This window comes from Dothidotthia symphoricarpi (assembly GCF_010015815.1).
Source record: "Dothidotthia symphoricarpi CBS 119687 unplaced genomic scaffold P153scaffold_3, whole genome shotgun sequence".
Classification (NCBI taxonomy): Eukaryota; Fungi; Ascomycota; class Dothideomycetes; order Pleosporales; family Dothidotthiaceae; genus Dothidotthia; species Dothidotthia symphoricarpi.
Window position 1 is genome coordinate 1,453,554 of NW_022985010.1, and position 18,689 is coordinate 1,472,242.

The 18,689-nt window shown below is 25.5% G+C and overlaps 1 protein-coding gene across 1 annotated transcript; it reads right to left on the minus strand.

Moving 5' to 3' along the window:
- Positions 1-9,713: 9,713 nt before the first annotated feature.
- On the minus strand, positions 9,714-18,332 carry P153DRAFT_420411 (uncharacterized protein; the record flags this gene model as incomplete). Its single annotated transcript, XM_033672240.1, has 5 exons — positions 17,980-18,332; positions 17,577-17,932; positions 17,422-17,504; positions 10,219-10,488; positions 9,714-10,145 (listed from the first exon to the last, which is right to left on the minus strand). Exons 1-5 carry the CDS (start codon positions 18,312-18,314, stop codon positions 9,714-9,716), a joined length of 1,476 nt encoding a protein of 491 aa, XP_033527958.1. The 5' UTR covers positions 18,315-18,332.
- Positions 18,333-18,689: the final 357 nt, after the last annotated feature.

The window sequence follows — 18,689 nt, forward strand, 5'->3', positions numbered from 1 at the left end:
AAAAACTACTAAAATTAATTAGTAATAAAAATTAATTAAAATAATAGTAAACTAAACTTATATTACTTTAAGTTATACTAGGTAAATACTTAATAAGCTTAAGTAAAACTTATAATAGTAAGTATACTATTAGTAATAGTATAATACTAAGTCTAATTATACTTAAAGAAGCTTTTATAATAGGCCTTAGTATAAATATAAGTATTTACTTAATAGGTCTAAACTATATTATTAATAAATAATATATTAGTATTAGTAGTAAATATAAATTAAATAAACTTTAAAGTCTTAAATAAAGTATAGTTTAAGTAGTAGTTAAAGAAAGTAAAAGTATAATAAAAGCTAATTAAAATCTAATAAAGTTTATATTAAGTATACTATAAATAAAGTAAGGAAGAAACTTATTTTAGTATAACCTTTAGTCTTAGTATTAAAGTAACTATTATAAATACTTTTAGTTAGCTTAATACTTATAGTATAGCTTATTTTTATACTATAGCTAAAAAAAAAAAAAATATAATAAAACTATTAAAAAAGTAATCTATAAAAGTAGTTATAAAGAAGTTAATATAGCTTATATATTAAAAGTAAGTTAGAAAAAGCTAAGAAACTATACTAGTAAAAAGCTAGTAAATTTACTTAGGTAGAAGTATATTACTAATATAAAAAAGCAAAAGTATAGTAAGTTAATAAAAAGAAGGTTAGTATAGTAATATTAAAGTTATAAAGTAAAATATAGGTATTTTATACTTACTAACTATATATAAATAGGCCTTTTATATTTACTATAATACTATACTACTTTACTTAAGTATAGATATACTAGTAACTAAAAGAAAGTTATAATAATATAGATAAATTATAAATACTACTTAATATACTAGAATTATATTTATTAAATTACTAATAAAAAGCTAATAAACTTTTATAAAATAACTATAGTTCTAAACTTTATTAAAAAGTATAATAGGTACTAATACTAAAGTTAGTACTACTTATATAAAATAAACCTTTAAAGAGGGTATAAGTAATATACTTTATAAATATAAGACTAACTTATATATTATTATATAAGTTTCTATAAATATTTTCTTTAATAATAAAGTAAGTAAATTTTAAATTATTTTAAGTAAACTTTATATTAAGCTTATACTTTATATAATTATCTATTATAAAGCTTCTATAATAGATCTAGAAAAGTAATAAAGCCTAGTAAACTATTTATTTAGTTAATAGGTATAAAATATAGTAAAACTTATAAAATATAAAATTACTAATAATAATATATAGTAAGTAAAATAGTAACTTTTAAACTTATTATATAGAAATAATAGCAAATAAAACCTTTTATAGAAGCCTAGTAGTAACTTATAATTAACTAGGTTATACCTACTAAAGTTATATAGACCTAGTAATTAAAATATAGGCCTAGTATAGTAGGCCTTTAGACTAGATTTTAAGACTAGCCTAAAGAAAACTTTAATAATTTAGAACTTAAAATTTTTAAACTATTTTTTATTTATAGAAGATTTTAATAGAGTTTAACTAAAGTAACTAAATAGATAAACTACCTATTAACCTACTTTAAGATTTTAAGTAGTTTAATATAAACTATAAAAAAAGAAAAAGCTTTATTATAGGTATTTTAATTTAGGCTTTTATTAGCCTACCTTTAGTAAACTTTTAAGCTAAGGTATAAAGCCCTTAAACCTCTAGTTTATAGTACTTATAAAATTCTAAAGCTTATACTTTAAAAACTTATTTAATTTTTTAATAAATACTTATTTATTCTATATTTTAATTATATATTTATAGTGCCTTAATAAAAAAAAAAATAGAAAGTATTACTTAGTATAATACTAATACCTTCTACCTAGAAAGTAAATATATTCTATTATACTTTAAGGTTAATAAAAAACTAAAGTTATAGCTTTTTTAAGTTAAAGCTTAGCTAATTTTTTTTAAAAATTTATAAAACTAATAAGGCTTTTCTTTAATATCTAGCTTTTTTTAATTTTTAAACTTATAACTAATTAGTATAATAATACTATTCTAATTAAAAATAAAAGCTACTCTAAGTAAGTTTTTAGAAATTCTAGGTATATACCTTAAAAAAAAGAGTTATAATAGTAATCTAAAAGGTTTAATATATTACTATAAAGCTATATAATTAATATTAATTAAAATTAAAGCTAGAAGTACTAGTAATAATAATAGTAGTAGTAGTAGTAATAGTAATAGTAATAGTAATAAGAAGTATAGAATAAATAACTTATAACTAACTAAAATATTAGCTACTATAATTATAATAAGAAAAAATAAAAAATAAATTTTTAAAATATATAATTAGATATATAATAATTAAAGTATATATTAACACCTATTCTCTAGGAATTAATTAAATATATAAAGAATTAAGAATATTAAAAAGATAGTTAAGTCTAATAATAAGATAATACTATTTAATTTAAAGTCTTAAGCTCTTAATAATACTATAGTATACTAGAAGAAAATATTTAGGTAAGGCTTTATATAGTATATATACTATATATATTAAATTTAAATACCTGATTTAAAAAGTAAATCCTTTTCCTAAAACTAATTAAATTTTATAATTAATATAAAAATATAGATATACTACTTAACTTACTCTAAAGCTACTATACTTTTAAATAAATATATTATAAAATTTAGAAGTTACTATCTATACTCTCTTTAAATATTTAATATATAAACTAATACTATATTTCTTATTTTACTACTAGTAAATTTCTATCTTAACTTAAGTACTTACTAATATTTTTTACTAAAGGTACTAGGTTACTATAAAAGCTTACTAAAGCTTTTATTATTACTTTTAAAATAATTATTAATATTACTTTTTACTTTTTATATTATTTATTAGTATACTAGAAACTATGCTACTAGAACATATTATATATAAAAGATTTATACCTAAGACTACTAGTATATAGTATAAAAAACTTCTTTTAGTAAAGTTTTATTATTATATTTTAACTTCTTTTAGTACTTAAGACCTTTAAAGATAGTTTTTAATTATTTCTAGTATTAGAAATAAATCTATAGTATTTACTTATATCTTTATATAAAGGTAAGAAGATTTTATTCTTAAACCTTTAGTTATAATACTATATAGGCCTAAATAATAGAGATTAATATATTATATTACTATTATATTTTTATATATAGGTTAAAATTATTTATTAGTCTATATTATTTATACTAATGATAATAGCTAAAGTTTAACCTAGTTAAGAACTTTCTATATTATTAGCTCTCTACCTCCTATTACTATTACTAAAACTATTACTATTACTATTACTATTACTATTACTATTACTATAACTATTACTATTACTATTACTAGTACTATTACTATTACTATTACTATTATAATTACTATTACTATTACTATTACTATTACTGCTATATTAAAATTAGCTAGCTTTATCTTTAATTTGTATTAATTATATTTCTTTAAAGTAAAGTACTTTACCTTTTAGATTACTACTATAATTTATTTTTTCTAGGTAGTATACTTAGAATCTATAAAAGCTTACTAAAAGTAGCTTTTATTTTTAGATAAAGTAGTATTATTATACTTCTTAGTAGTAAGCTTATTAAGTTAAATAAGCTAAGTATTAAAGAAAGCTTTATTAGTTTTATATACTTATATAAAGAAAAGCTAAATTCTAACTTTATAAAGCTATACCTTAAGTTTCTTATTAAGCTTAAGGTACTATAAGATACTTTTACTTTTTAGGTAAAAGGTATTACTATTATACTAAGTAATACTTTTTATTTTATTTTACTACTTAACTAGGTATTTAAAGATTTTACTAGAGATATTTAGAGTACTATACTAGTACTAGGAATTACTTACTTTAATCCTTTACTTATTAGCTTACTATAAGACGTAGTGTAGAAATACCTAGGCTATACTAATAAGATTATACTATTAGGTAGCTATAATTATAGTTATAAAAAAAGATAAGATAGATAGATAAAGATTCTAAGGTATAAAGGATATTTATATACTAGCTTATTTATATAAAATATTATTACTTCTACCTTTACTAAAGCTACCTTAGTAATTTATTTAAAATTACTAGTTAATTAAAAAGTTTTTATTACCTAGCTATAGTTTATAATATAATTTAAGATTTATAACTAAACTAAACTTTATCTAATAGCTACTTTAGCTTTTAGATATATATCTTTATTAGTATATTTAGTAACTAATTATTAAAGAATAGCTAATTAGTACTTTATTACCTTTATAAATTACTTTTACTTATATTTATTATTTTAAAAAGAGCTAGGTATTAGCTTCTTTACTAGGTTACTATATTAGATCTTTACTATATTATAACTATCTACCTATATTATAACTATAAGTATTCTATAAACTTAAAATAATAATACTATTTTTTTAGGTTTATAGCGTATTTATACTTCTAGTATAAGTAGATAAATATAATATAGTAATAATTAAATATAGTAACTTAGTATAGAAGTTAATACTTAGCTTCTTTTTATATAGTAAATATTAGTAGAAGTATATAGTAAAAGTAATAAAGAACTAATTAGCTATTTCTTAAAAACTATTTACTAAATTTACTAATATAGATATATATCTAAGATCTAAAGTAGCTATTAGCTAAAGTTTAGTTTAGTTATAAATCTTAAATTATATTATAAACTATAGCTAGGTTATAAAAACTTTTTAATTAACTAGTAATTTTTAATAAATTACTAAGGTAGCTTTAGTAAAGGTAGAAGTAATAATATTTTATATAAATAAGCTAGTATATAATTATTTTTTATACTTTAAAATTTTTATTTTTTTTAGTTTATTTTTCTTAATAACTATAATTATAGCTAACTAATAATATAATTCTATTAGTATAGCCTAAGTATCCTTATATTATATTTTATAGTAAAAGAATAAGTAAAAAATTAAAATAAGTATTTTTTAGTACTAGTATAGTACTATAAAAATCTTAGTAAAATCTTTAAAAACCTAGTTAAGTAGTAAAAAAAAAAAGGCTATATTACTTAGTATAATAATAAAACTTTTTACTTAAAAAATAAAAATATTTTATAGTATAATAAGCTTACTAAAAAACTTAAAGTATAGCTTTATAAAGTTAAAGTTTAGCTCTTTTTTATTAAAGTATATAAAGCTAATAAGGCTTTTTTTTAATACTTAGCTTTTCTAACTTAATAGCTTTACTATTAAGTAGTATAATAAGACTATTTTAACTAAAGATAAAAGGTATTTTAAGTAAGCTTTCTAGACCCTAAGTATCCTACCTAAGAAAAGAAACTTTTAAAGTAGTTTAAAAGGTATAAAACCTTACTATAGAACTATAAGATTAAGATAGAATAAAAATAAAGCTAGAGGTAGTAGTAAGGGCAATAGTAACAGCAATAGTAATAGAAAGTAGATAGTTATAACTAGGTTAAAATATAATAAGAACTAATAAGTAATTAAAACGCGTACGTAACTAAAATATAATAGTAATGTAATATATTAATCCCCGTCCTCCAAGAATAATAATACTATATAGTACTTAAAGAGTAATAAAAGCTACTTTAAAAAAGCCTAATTTTCTTTTAAACTAATTCTACTAAATCTTTTTAAAATTTATCTTTACTATTCTAGGCAGTAAACCTAAGTTCTAGTACTTAGGATTAATTATTTATATTTTAAGAAATAACGCTCTAATAAAATTTAATTAGCTTAACTCTAAATTTAATTCTAAGACACAAATTAGTAGATTTTAAGATTACTAGCTGTTAATAAAAAAGATATTAAAACAAAATAGATATAGAAAGAAAAGATAGTAATTAAAGCTAAATAGACTACTTCTAAGAAATAACAGGATATATACTATATAATCTTCCTTTTTACGAATTTTTTATTACTTTTCTAAAATAGATTTCTTAAGTAAAAGACTTAAATCTAAACTATACTTACTTTACACCTTTACCTATTTAATAGAAACCTAGACTTAAGTAGTTTTTTAAGTTAAATAAAATATCTATTCTTAATTCTAATACTTATCTCTACTTTAGCGCTTTTTAGTAACTTTATTATTATATTAGGTTTTTAATAAGCTCTTTTTATCTTGTAAGTAAGTTATTAGATATTAATTTTCTATTTCTAAAGATAGTTATCTTAATTTTAGAGCTTATATAATTTAAAACTATATAAATTTAATAACGTTAGATTTAAAATTACGTATAATTAAGTATTCTTATACTATATTAGAATAATTATTATCTTATATATACTATATATAAAAAGGCCTAATATATACTCTATATTAAGTTTCTATTATAAGTATTACTTTGTTACGTTTATTTCTTTATTATAGAAATATAAATTAGCTCTAAACATAAGAGATTAGTATAAATAAAAGATTGGCTTAGTAAAATTTATATTAAAAAGACAGAAATTTAGAATAAATACTAATATAATCTACTCTTATCTTAATTAAATCTTTATTAAACTTATAACCTATAAAATATTTAAGGCTATAAAAGTACAGAACTAAAATAACTTCTTAATAAGATAGTAGTTATAATTAAAGCATTTTAAGTAATAAAGAGTACACTATACTATATTTAATTAAAAGGCTAGGTCTAAAGATATTAGTAGTAATTTAAATATAAATAACTAGCTTATAAGACAAAGTAACTAGATTAGAAATTAATACTAGTAATTAAGTTAACTTATATTAATCTACTATAAGAAAGTTTAGTACAAGTATCTATCTTAAGTTAACAAAGAAAATAAAAAGCTAAGAAATAATTCTTTCTTTAAAAAGCTAGATATCTTACATAGCTAAGTAGATATAAAGATAAAGAATAGCAGAACTTAAAAAGACTTAGTAGCTCTTACGTTATATAATACAAGATTAATATATTCTACTTTAAATTACTGTTTATATATATTATAAATTATAAGAAAAAAAAGGCTTTAATAATTAAGCTCTAATTACCTCTAGACTTTTAGTAGTAAATCTTTATTAACTAGCTATTATAAATATAAACTTTTAAGATATATTTTTTGAATTATATAGTTATAGTTATATTAATAAGCTACTAGAAATTCGACGTGTAATAATTTAAACCTTTTTTTCTAAAAGTTAAAATAGAGTTTTATTATAAGAAAGCTATAAATAGTTAATTAGTATTATAGTCTATTTAACTTTTCTAGAATTAGCTATAATATAGTCTTCTTTAGATTTTTTTAATAATTAGGTATCTAAGTAAAAGCTTTGCCTTTTTCTCTTCTTTTAGTTTTACTAAAACAAGTAAAAAAATTATTATATTAGTCTTTCTTAGTGTACTAAACATAAAATATATTCTCTAAGTTACTTAATAAAGACTATTATTCTTTTAGTTTTAAATATTTAAATCTATATCTAGTAAGTTTATTAGTCTAAGATTTAAAGAGGGTACTAGTAGTATACTAATAAGTAAATATATTTTAAGTAGAATACCTATTATTAAGGACCTTTAGTAGATAATACTACCCTACTTCTTGTTCTAGTATTAACGATTAGATATTTTAAATAAAGAGAAAGAGATAATAGAAATTAAACCTCCTAAAGCTAATTAGTTTAAGTTTCCTTAGCTTCTATCTTTAGTAGTAATAAGGTAGCTTCTTTAGTTATCTTAGTATTATAAAACTAGTTATTATCTTTTAACTTAATTAATAATTATATTCTTTTCTTTAAATATAGTTTATAGCAAGAGTAAATAAAATAAACTTAATAAATTATTATTTCTATATTAACTTACTCTATAGAATAACTATACTAGTGCTATATTTAGTTAGCTGTATCTTTTAAAAAATTAATCCTTACCTTTACTAGAAAGTAAGTTTTACTAACTATATAGTAATATTTTATAATTATAAATAAATCTAGAATCTTATAGTCTATCTTTTCTACTTACTTATTAGTCTATTAAGCTTTCTGTAAAGTAATCTTTATCTAAAGTAGACTAGTAATAGCTTAGAGTTATTCTAATATTAATATTAAACTTACTGTTTTTTTAAAACTTTCTTATATATTAAAAACTATAATAAAGATAATAAAACGTAAGACAGTAAAAGGTTAATTTTATACCCTAGTATAAAAGCTAAAATTAGAAGGATTTTAATATATAAAGTATTATTTATTAGGTAATTTCTACTAATTAATCTCTAGTAATTCTTTAAAGGAATACTAGACCTTTTAGTAGAATAGCCTAGTTAAGATAGTACTTATAGCTAGCATTATTAAGAATATATAAAATTAAAAAAAGAATACTAACTAGTATACCTTACTTAAATAATAAGCTACGTAATAGAGAAATATAGATATAGTAAAGGAATTAGTCGTAATAAAAAGAACTAATATTGTTATAGGATATTATTCTAAGTTATTAGTATAATTATACTTATTATATTAGTAGATATACGTAATATAGTAAGACTACAGTATCGTAACTTAGTAAAGAAGCTAATACGTAGCTTATTAATACATAGTAGATAGAAATAAAAAGTATATTATAATAGTATTTAAAACTAGATTTACTATTCTTTAGTTAAGTTCTGCGTTAATACTACTGTAGACTAGTAAATCTAGATATTAGGCAAGTGTTAGTTAAAGTTAAGTTTATTTATATACTCTTAATTATTATTTAATTTATAACTAGATTCTACTCTAATATTAGTAGTAGAAAACTAATATAAAAATTCTATTTCTAAATCTTAGACAGTTTTACTCTATACTAATTAGTATTTTAATTAAATTTATAAAACTATTTAATTAATAAGAAAATTGTAGTATAATAAATATCTATATTAATAGCTTTAGAGACTAAATATAAGAGTAAAAGGTAATAAAGATATTTATATAGTATAACTATAAACTATTTCTTTTTCTTTAATATAGTTACTAGGTAATATCTTTAGCTTATAAAAGGTTTTAAAATAAGGCTTTTAAAGAAATATTTATATTAGACTTATATAGGTTAATAGCCTAAAAAGATACTTTAAGACTATAGCTTTTCTAACCTACTTTTCTATTACTATAATATTAAACTATTGTACTTTTATTTTAAAGAAAAGCTTTATTAAGTTAGTATATATTTATTCTAAGTATTATTACTATAATATAAATAGATTTAACCTAGATTAGTAAATCAAGAACCTATATATCCTTCTAGTAGTATTACTACAACGTATTTTAGTAACTTTACTACAGATATTAATTTAAAGTAAACTAAAAGAAACTTAAAATTAAGTTTAATTAATATAACAAGAGTAAGTATAAGTAATAAAAACTATAAAATAACAAAATAAACAGATAGCTAAAGTATTTTAGTAAAATATTATTTTAATCTTTATTATTTAAGCAATTATATACTTTCCGCAATAGCTTAAAAACGAAGTTATAAGGATTAATTATAATATAATACCTACTTATATTCTCAATCCTAATATGTTATAGAGTAAAAACAAAGTATCTTATAAGAAAAACATAGTTTCTCTAGCTATCCTTTCTGTTTAATCTAGCTATAAGAATTATAATACCTTGTTATAGTAATTATAGATCTTTGTATTTTTAATATACTAGTTACTGCCAAGAAATTACATCTTGTACACTGCCTTGCTAATTGCTATAATTAGTCTATCCTCTGCGTGTGTACTCCACTGGTCCTACATACACGTGCCTACCTCGGAATACAAAATACACTACGGCAAAGATAATCACTATCCCGTAACCCAGCGACGCCCAGTTCATATCCGCTACTGTTGGATGTGAGGCCGAAGGAAAGAAGCAGAACAACCAAATGAAGAGTAAGAACACGATCGCGATGATGTTGATAGGAAGCCCCCATCTTCCTAAATTGAATTGCGATGCCAAGAGGGGTTCCCCACGAATTCTCTTTAATGCGACGCAACAGATTGAGATGAGATAGGACGTCACCATGGCAGCGACACCCAGGGACACGACCTGCATGAACGCCACTTCGGAGCCAAGATTAATTAAGGAGAGTAGAAGAACAAACACAATTGTTATGTAAACAGAATTGAGTGGAACACCTAACGTAGGGGAGACCTGGTATATTGTTAGCAGCTGGCATTTGAGATGGTAGTGTACCCACTTAACTAAATGTTTTCGAGAAAGGCACGCCATTGTCGCGAGCGAAGGCAAACAATTGACGAGAGTTAGTTGCCATAACTGCAACACATGCAAATATGGCGATTACAAGCATCAGAACTGTTAACGCCGTAGCGCCTGCTATCGATCCAGTCGTGTTGACAAATACTTGGATATGGGGTGATCCCAAGGGCGTCATGAGGATAGACATGGTGTCGCCAACGCAGAAGCAGAAGGTGATGGCCATAATCCATCTGAGCAAGCCGTTGCCAAGCCAAGTCCACATTATGGCGCGAGGAATCTAATATATAATCAGACAATATTTAACTCCTGCGTCAGCGGCCTGCAAGGCCTAAAACTGGTGCTAGGATTACCGTAAAACTTGCCCCTACTTGCCTATCTAGTTTTCTTGTCTATAGGACGTCTGTAGCCCTTGCTGTTACTGTATAAAGTTATTGTTTTCTGTCTATACTACCTGCGTAGCAGTGTTTTACTTGTCTGTACTACTCTATAGCTAATAGTTTTACTACTCTAAGTATATTTTCTCCTTTTCTTAATTAAATCTTAGATAATAATACCTATAAACAAGATCTATAGGTTTATTATAGTTTACCTAAGGCGTTCTCTTTCTATAATAATACAGCCTAATTTCTTTCTTATAGTTAGCTAGGAGTTATCTATAATCTTCTGTAATAGCTGTAAAGTCTATAAAGGAATTATAGCTTTCTATACTAATTACCTTAGGGCCCTATATTAGCTATATACAGAGTATACCTAAGTAAAACTCTCCTATTCTGTATTTACCTATTATTAATATATATATAGAACCTGCGTATAGGGCGTAGCTGCTAGTTACGCCCTCCTTCCCTTACTACTATAGAAGGACTGCCTCTGTAATAGGCCTAAACAGCGTTGCCTTAGCCTATATTAGCCTATAATCTATCCTCTTAGCCTACTTCTACCTATAAACCTATTCTATTATGTCTTAGTAGTCCTATAGAGTCTATTTATAGTAAAGATTTTCTCTATAACCTTTCTATAACTATATTTACTACTCTTAAGCAGCTAGTAGTTCCCCCTTTCTCTAACCTACTAAACTAAGACTACTATAATCTTAGTTCTTTATAGTCTACTTATACCTATTATAGTACTTTTTACTAGCTTACTAAATATAAACCTTCTTCTTCTAGTAGCTAGCTAGAATTTATGCTTTATTATATTAACAGCTAAGTATAGCTTCTAGAATTTACCTTACTACTATCCTACCTCTATTAGCTGCTATATTCTACTACTCCTAAGGCCTACTACTTCTGTAAAGAGCTTTATATATATAATATAGTATTTACGTTTACGTTACTTAACTATATATAGACTAATTGCAAAGCTAGCAGCCTAGGTATCTAGGTATTTTAGATCTACAGGGCTCTTTACTACTAGAGCAGCCTATTATAGAAACTTAATAGAATATTACTCTAGTATACCTAGCTATATTTCTATAATCTACAGTATACTACTATAATACGCTACTAATATAATTCCTATTTATAATTATATATCTTGCAGCAGTTAACAGCTATGCTTTATAAGATTAATAACCTATATATTAATATATATAATATAGCTTGTAAGAGGCTCTAGTAAGTAGGTATAGATACCTATATTATTCTAACTAGTAGTCTTACCTTAGCTATAAAAATAGGTGCAGACTGCTACTATAAGAATATACCTACTAGTAACAAGATTAGCTTAATCCTTCTAAACGCTATAGCAGCTAAAATAGTCTACTCTATTATCCTTATAGCCTATAACTTAGGTACGCTGTATTATATTAATATAGCTTATCTATTTTATATACTGTTACACTACGTCTTAATATTTCTGTATAGTAATTGCAGATAGGAACTAGGTATAAAGCTCTATAATATAGATAGGTCTTATACGTAAGATTTACTTACACAGTAGATTTACTTTTAGTACTATTTATATACCTATTCTAGATATACTTTATAGCCTTTTCTTTACTATTAGCTATTTTAGTAGTTTCTAGTTAATATCTAGGCAATATATAACTAGGCCTGTTTAGCCTAGGTTTACTATAACTAGTTAACTCTTTGTACTAACCTATATAGTAGTATTATAAATACTGTTATATAAGATAATAGCTCTAACATCTCTATTAAGTACTGTATTATTCTACCTTTATTATATCTAGATAGTTTACACTTTATAAGTTAGTATTACTAGGATTTAATAGTAATTATCTATTGTTATAGCTATCTAACCTTATTTATTACCTTTACTGCAAGTCCTTATTAGCCTAAGGTTAACTGTAAGCTCTATAACAAAGAGATAGGTTTAAACTAGCCTAATCTAGTTTACTATACCTTTTATCTAAAGGTATAAGAGTTGCTTAGAGATATAAAAAATAGTTATTTTAGTACGCACTTAGGTTATATATATACTATTAAGTACTAGAAATAGGGTTTACCTTATATTTACCTTTTACTCTTTTTACTCCCTTCTAACTGTAAGGCGTTTACAGATTTAGATACTATTAATACAGCTATTTATATAGAGATACTCCTTGCTAAGGATAATCTAGATAGAGTACTTATAGCTGCTATTTACTGTTTTATACTTTATAGACCTTGTAGTAAGTTTAATATTTATACGCTCTGTATAGTTATACAGCCTAGTAGCCTATAACTGTAGTGTTTAAAGAATTTTCTAAAGTGTTACTATTCTACTATAATTGTCTATAAGGATAGTTACTCTAAATATTAGTGCTATAATAATAGTTAAACCTTGCTAGTAAAGTGCTGCAGCTGTACTATATATCTAGATAACTAGTAGGTAGTCCTGTATTACCTGTAGTTCCTCTGCAAATACTAGGCTTATATTAATATTAAGGTTTATAGGATAATATACGCTATTAAGTATATTTATAAGTATATCTATAAGGGTACTAATTAGGCTGTATTAAATGTTTCTAATAATAATAAGGTACAATAGCACTTAAATAGGCAGTATATTAGTCTATCTAAAGCTACTTAGCGGCTTTTTAAGTTTCTAGTATATAAGGAATTTCCTTCTGTTATAGCTCTTGTAGTTTATCTGCCTAACTAGTAAACTATTACGTTTCTAGCTAACGTAACGCCTATAGATCTTGCTTTGTGCCTTAAATAATCTATAACTACTTTAACTACTTTCTTTTAGTATAATACAGATTCTCCTGTAGGCTGTTACCTGCTATATTAAGATTATCTAGGTTTCTTTGTATAGAACCTGCCCTATAAGATATAGACTTTACGTAAGTATAGAGTTGTAATTAGCTGTATATATTTCTATAGTCTATTATAAGGCAAACGCTATTATATATAGCTACTCCTAATAGTTATACAGAGTCTAATAAGCTTTAAGGACCTATAAACTATTAATAGTATTAAGTATTTAATATTTTAGGCTGCAGCTGTTACCTATAGGCTTTTACTAGATAATAGTAACTAAATTACTTACTTCTATAAGGCTGCTCTTTTTACTATAGGTAGTACTTTATAGTTCTTTTTTATTTCTATACTTTTAAATAGCTCTATTACAGACCTGCTTGCTATTTAGACTACTTTCTGTAATAATCTCTGTAATAACCTATAGGTACCTATAGTAGCTCTGCTTATATCTTCTACAGTTAATATACACCTTAATTATAGCCTATACCTAATTAATACTCTCTTTACTAAGTCTAGTAAGCGTCTTTTAGACTTCTTTCTACTAACTTATAAGTATAACTAGGAAATATAGGTTAGAAATTAGTTAATTACTATTAAGCTTGCCTATAATATAGACGTAGAAGATACTACTTTTTAGAATATGTATATAGGTTTTAATACTAATTAGCTTATAGTCTTTAATATAGTTACTATAGCTATTACTATAGCTTTGTAAACTGTATATTTCTTTATATAAGGTCCTATAGGTACTAGTAAGACGTATTTCTAGTACTATATCTGTACTTACTACTGTTTATAGAGCTGCGTAGTTCTTTGCGTAGCTTTATCTAGTATTATAGCTATGTTACTGCTAGGTAGACAGACTGTATACTTCTATTTCTAGATTCCTCTAGATATCTATAATAACTCTATCTGTCTAGTTCTGCTAGCCTCTAATTTAGAGTAGTTACTAAGGTAAGCAGTGCTTATTATATAGAATAAAGTGCCTATATAGTACTATTACTACTTTAAAGTAGTCTACTATATACTTTAGAATATCTATAACTTAACTAATCTATTTAGTAGCCTTTCTGTTATTACTAGTAGTAATTTTACGTAGATTCTTCTAGTTATTTACTAGGGTTAGTAGCCTACTATTATTAATGCGTGTCTCTAATAATTAACTATTATATAGCTGTATTTAACTATTTTATACCTTTATTAGAATATATAGGTGCTCTCTAGGCTTAAAAATACTTGTTTTATAGACTAGACTTATATATTAGCTACTCTGTAAACTAATAGTCTAGTCCTGTTACCTACTTAGATAAGAGTATTTTATAGTTTAGATAAGTTCCTATCTTATATATACTCTCTATAGATAGTTACAGCTACTATTACTAACTATTAGGCTTTAAGTAGTTAGGCTGTTTTAGCTGTATAGAATAATAACATAGCTACTATTAATAGTTTAATACTTATAGCCTTTCCTAGTAACCCTGTTAAGCTAATTATAATAGATTCTATAGCTGTAGAAGATAATACTATATAGGATATACCTTTTATAGAAGTTTTATAGTCTTTTAAGCCTCTAAGTCTACTGCCTTTATACCTATTGCTAAAGGTTAGTGTCCTAGTTATACTTTTATAGAACTTATATCTTAAGTAGGGTCTATATAATAGTACTTACTTAACTATTATATATATTAATGCTTAGGTTATTAAGGCGCGTATTCTCTTAGGTAAATTTATAGGTTAGCTTTAGTTAATATTATATATTAAGCTTATATCTATAGACAGTAAGCTGCTGTTTATTATTATATAGGTCTAGTTTCTAGTCTATCTTTCTTTTATAATTACTGTTAATAAGTCTTAGAGTTAATTACTGTCTATTATAGGTATTAACCTCTACTATATAGTCTTTACGTATAGTTAGCTTTACATTACTTTATTACGCATAACTACTATTATAGGCCTTTCTATCTTATTACTTCCTGTATCTATAGTTATAAGAGAGACTTGCTTAGTTATAAATATTATATATCTAGAGGTCTTACTAGCATAGATTTTATCTAAATACATATTTTCTAGCTGTTTATAACTTACTATATTTACTACTTAGTTTGCGTAATTGTAATTTACTTTAACTTACTTACCTTTACCTTTACTTACTTATCTTACCTTTACTGCTAGTTCTAGCGCCTTCTATAGCTAGGTAGATATCTATATAAGAGCTGCCTTCTACCTAATTACTCTGTTACTTCTTCTCTAACTTCTCCTCTCTCTCTCTCCCTACTACTCTACTACCCTAGTAAGTTGCTAAGTTTTGCAGGTATTTTATAAATACTTACTAATCTATTTATAGCTAGTACTATTACTAGTACTACTCTAACTATAAGTTTATAACCTATTACTATAAGTTTTATCTTACGTTACTAGCTGTTTCTAACCCTTTACAGCTACTATATCTAATAATAGTACCTATAGTAAACTAGATACGTCTATAATCTATCTATAGACTAAGCCTAATAGTTCTATATAACACTGTAGTAGCTCTGTAACTAGTCTATTTAATAAACTAAGTTGTCTTAATTTCTTTCCTAATCTATCTGTAGATAACTGTAATATACCTAATACTAACTATAATATATTTAGGGAGAACTATAAGCGCCTTAAACACGCCTATAAGACTATTAATTCTACCTATAATACTACTAATTCTGTCTGTAAGACTACTAAATTGCCTAAAGTTTTAACTTATAAACCTAAAGTTTTAACCTATAAACCTGTAGTTTTAACTAGTAAACCTCTAGTTTTAACTAGTAAATCTATAGTTTTAACTTATAAACCTTCTGTTCTGCCTTTTAAACCTGCTGTATTAAACTGTAAATCTACTCTACTAGTCTACAACTCTATTAAGTCTACCTGTAATTCTGTTAATTCTACTTATAAACCTGCTCTAAAAGAGCGTAAGAAGCGTAATACAGTTTGTAATTTAGATAATATTAACTAGGATATGCCTAAAAACAGCTGTAATATGCCTAAAAATATCTGTAATATGCCTAAAAACAGCTGCAATTTGCCTAAAAATAATATTATAGATAATAACAAGGCCTCTATATTGCTTAAAGAATAGGTAATATAGTCTAAATTAATATCTAAGTAGATTAGCATACTTTATAATATACCTATAAAATAGGAAATTATAGTCTATACTAGTTGTATTATTACTCTTAATAGTAAGTTTATACTTAATTTTTCTTTCTTTATAACTATTTACTAACTATCTTATCTTCTAGAATAGGCTGTAAATATTAAAGCTACCTTGCTTTAGATAGTTAGAAAGATAGCAGCTAAGTCCTATAAGAAGTATAAAAGCTATTATAGGCTGTTTAACAGCTGTATTTTAATTAATAGAGTGTATAAAAACAAGTATACTACCTACTATTATAGGTCTAAGGGTAAGTGCTGCTTATTCTAAGGTTTATTTTATAGGTATTTTCCCTTTAATACAGCTGTTTACTAACTGTTTTATAGAGGATTATATTTCTCTGCCTATTAAGAAGAAGACGCCTAAGAAGAAATCTAGTAGTAAGTAGGCCTATAAAGAACTATTAGTAGCTAAAGATAATAGTATTAAGGAGGTTAAGGCCTCTATAAAGAAGTCTGTAAAGGTTGTAAAGCCTATAGTTAATTATTTAGGTATATAGAGAAAGATCTATAAGGTCTATAAGTACCTACACACTACTAAGAAGGTGCTTAATTCTCTTAAGGATAATTTTGCAGAGATATAGTTTATAGGTATAAATAGGCAGTTTTACAGTTATTACTGTAGTTTATACGTCCTAGATTTAGATTTTAAGGTTATTTTAGGGTTTTTTTTAGTCTGTAAAATCTTAATTTCTTAGTGCAAAATATGTATAGATAATTTTTACTAGTAATTACTAATCTATATATGCTTTCTACCCTGTTTTTCTGCTAATATATACATATAGACTTTGCTTTGCTGGCCTATATATTAGCATGACATAAGCAGCGTTGCGTACTTCTTTAGCTATGTATGCGCCAGCTTTAATGCCTACAAAACAGCTCGCTGCTCTAGTTAGGCCCACTATAGTAGAAAGAGTTTTAGATCTCTACTCGGAGTTATCCTGGAAGAGTGTAAAGACGTCGCTAGAAGTACTTCTATCGCCTATAACCCACAGAGGGATAATGACCGCAAAAAATCCTACCAGATAAAGGATAATAATAACTCCTTCTACCAACGGAAGTTTGTTGGAAAAGAAGGTGTTAAAGGCCAAACAGATCAAAAGCACGGACCAAATCAGCAGCGTACCTTGCCATGCTTTGGGAGTATAGGACAGGTTGTGCAATACAATTAGAGCCTGAATTTGTTTGCCAGCCAAGTATAAGACAGTCGCGGCTGCTGTTTGCCAGCCTAAAACTCCAAGCCAGCCAACCAGGTAACTCAGGAATCTCTGGCAGCTAGGAGGCGCAAATTCACTAACCCAATGATATTGCCCGCCAGAAGTGGGAGCCCTAAAATGCATTAGACCAAGACTGCTTTGTGAATTGCATAAACCAACATTGACGCCATCTCAGCTAGTGATGCAACAACAAATCCGAAACCGATCATGACAATCAGATACCCCCAGATGAGACCTGCGGTCCCTCCATTGCCTAACGCAAACACCGCCGTAGACAAAATTGCTTCCCAGGTCGATAGTATCACCATACAGAATCCGAGGATCGTGATGTGTCGAAAATTTCGGTGGGTTTCCTGTCTCTTGCCCATGCGAAGCATGTCGTGTTTATCGGCAGTCGTACCTTCATTTTCAGAGATGAGAGCATTTGACTTGCCATCTTCAGAGTAGAAGGGCTCGCCTTGAATGTGTGGTTCTGCTGCTTTGATATCTTCCATTGTGACAGAGGATGTTGGAGGCCGGGGAAGTGGAGATGAGCACTTCAGAGTCTCAAGGTAGGACGTAAGCCTTATAGGCCATTGGTGAACAGCTCCCAGCAGGCTTTGATATGGTGAAGCGGATCCATGCCGGCACATGCGTCTTGCATGCCAGCGGATTGGACCCATGTATCTTAGTGTGTGATACAGAACCATACCTTTGCCACTGTTAGTGCGCGTTTATCGCGCTGACATGTTTCACTGTATTTTATCTTCATTCATCTCGCCAATGAATCCACTTTGTTGACCGTTATGAGGGGTTGCAAGTCGTGAGATGGCTCCTGGCGTCGATAATGTAGAGTTTTATCACGCGCCCTCGTGCTTCATGCATTACTT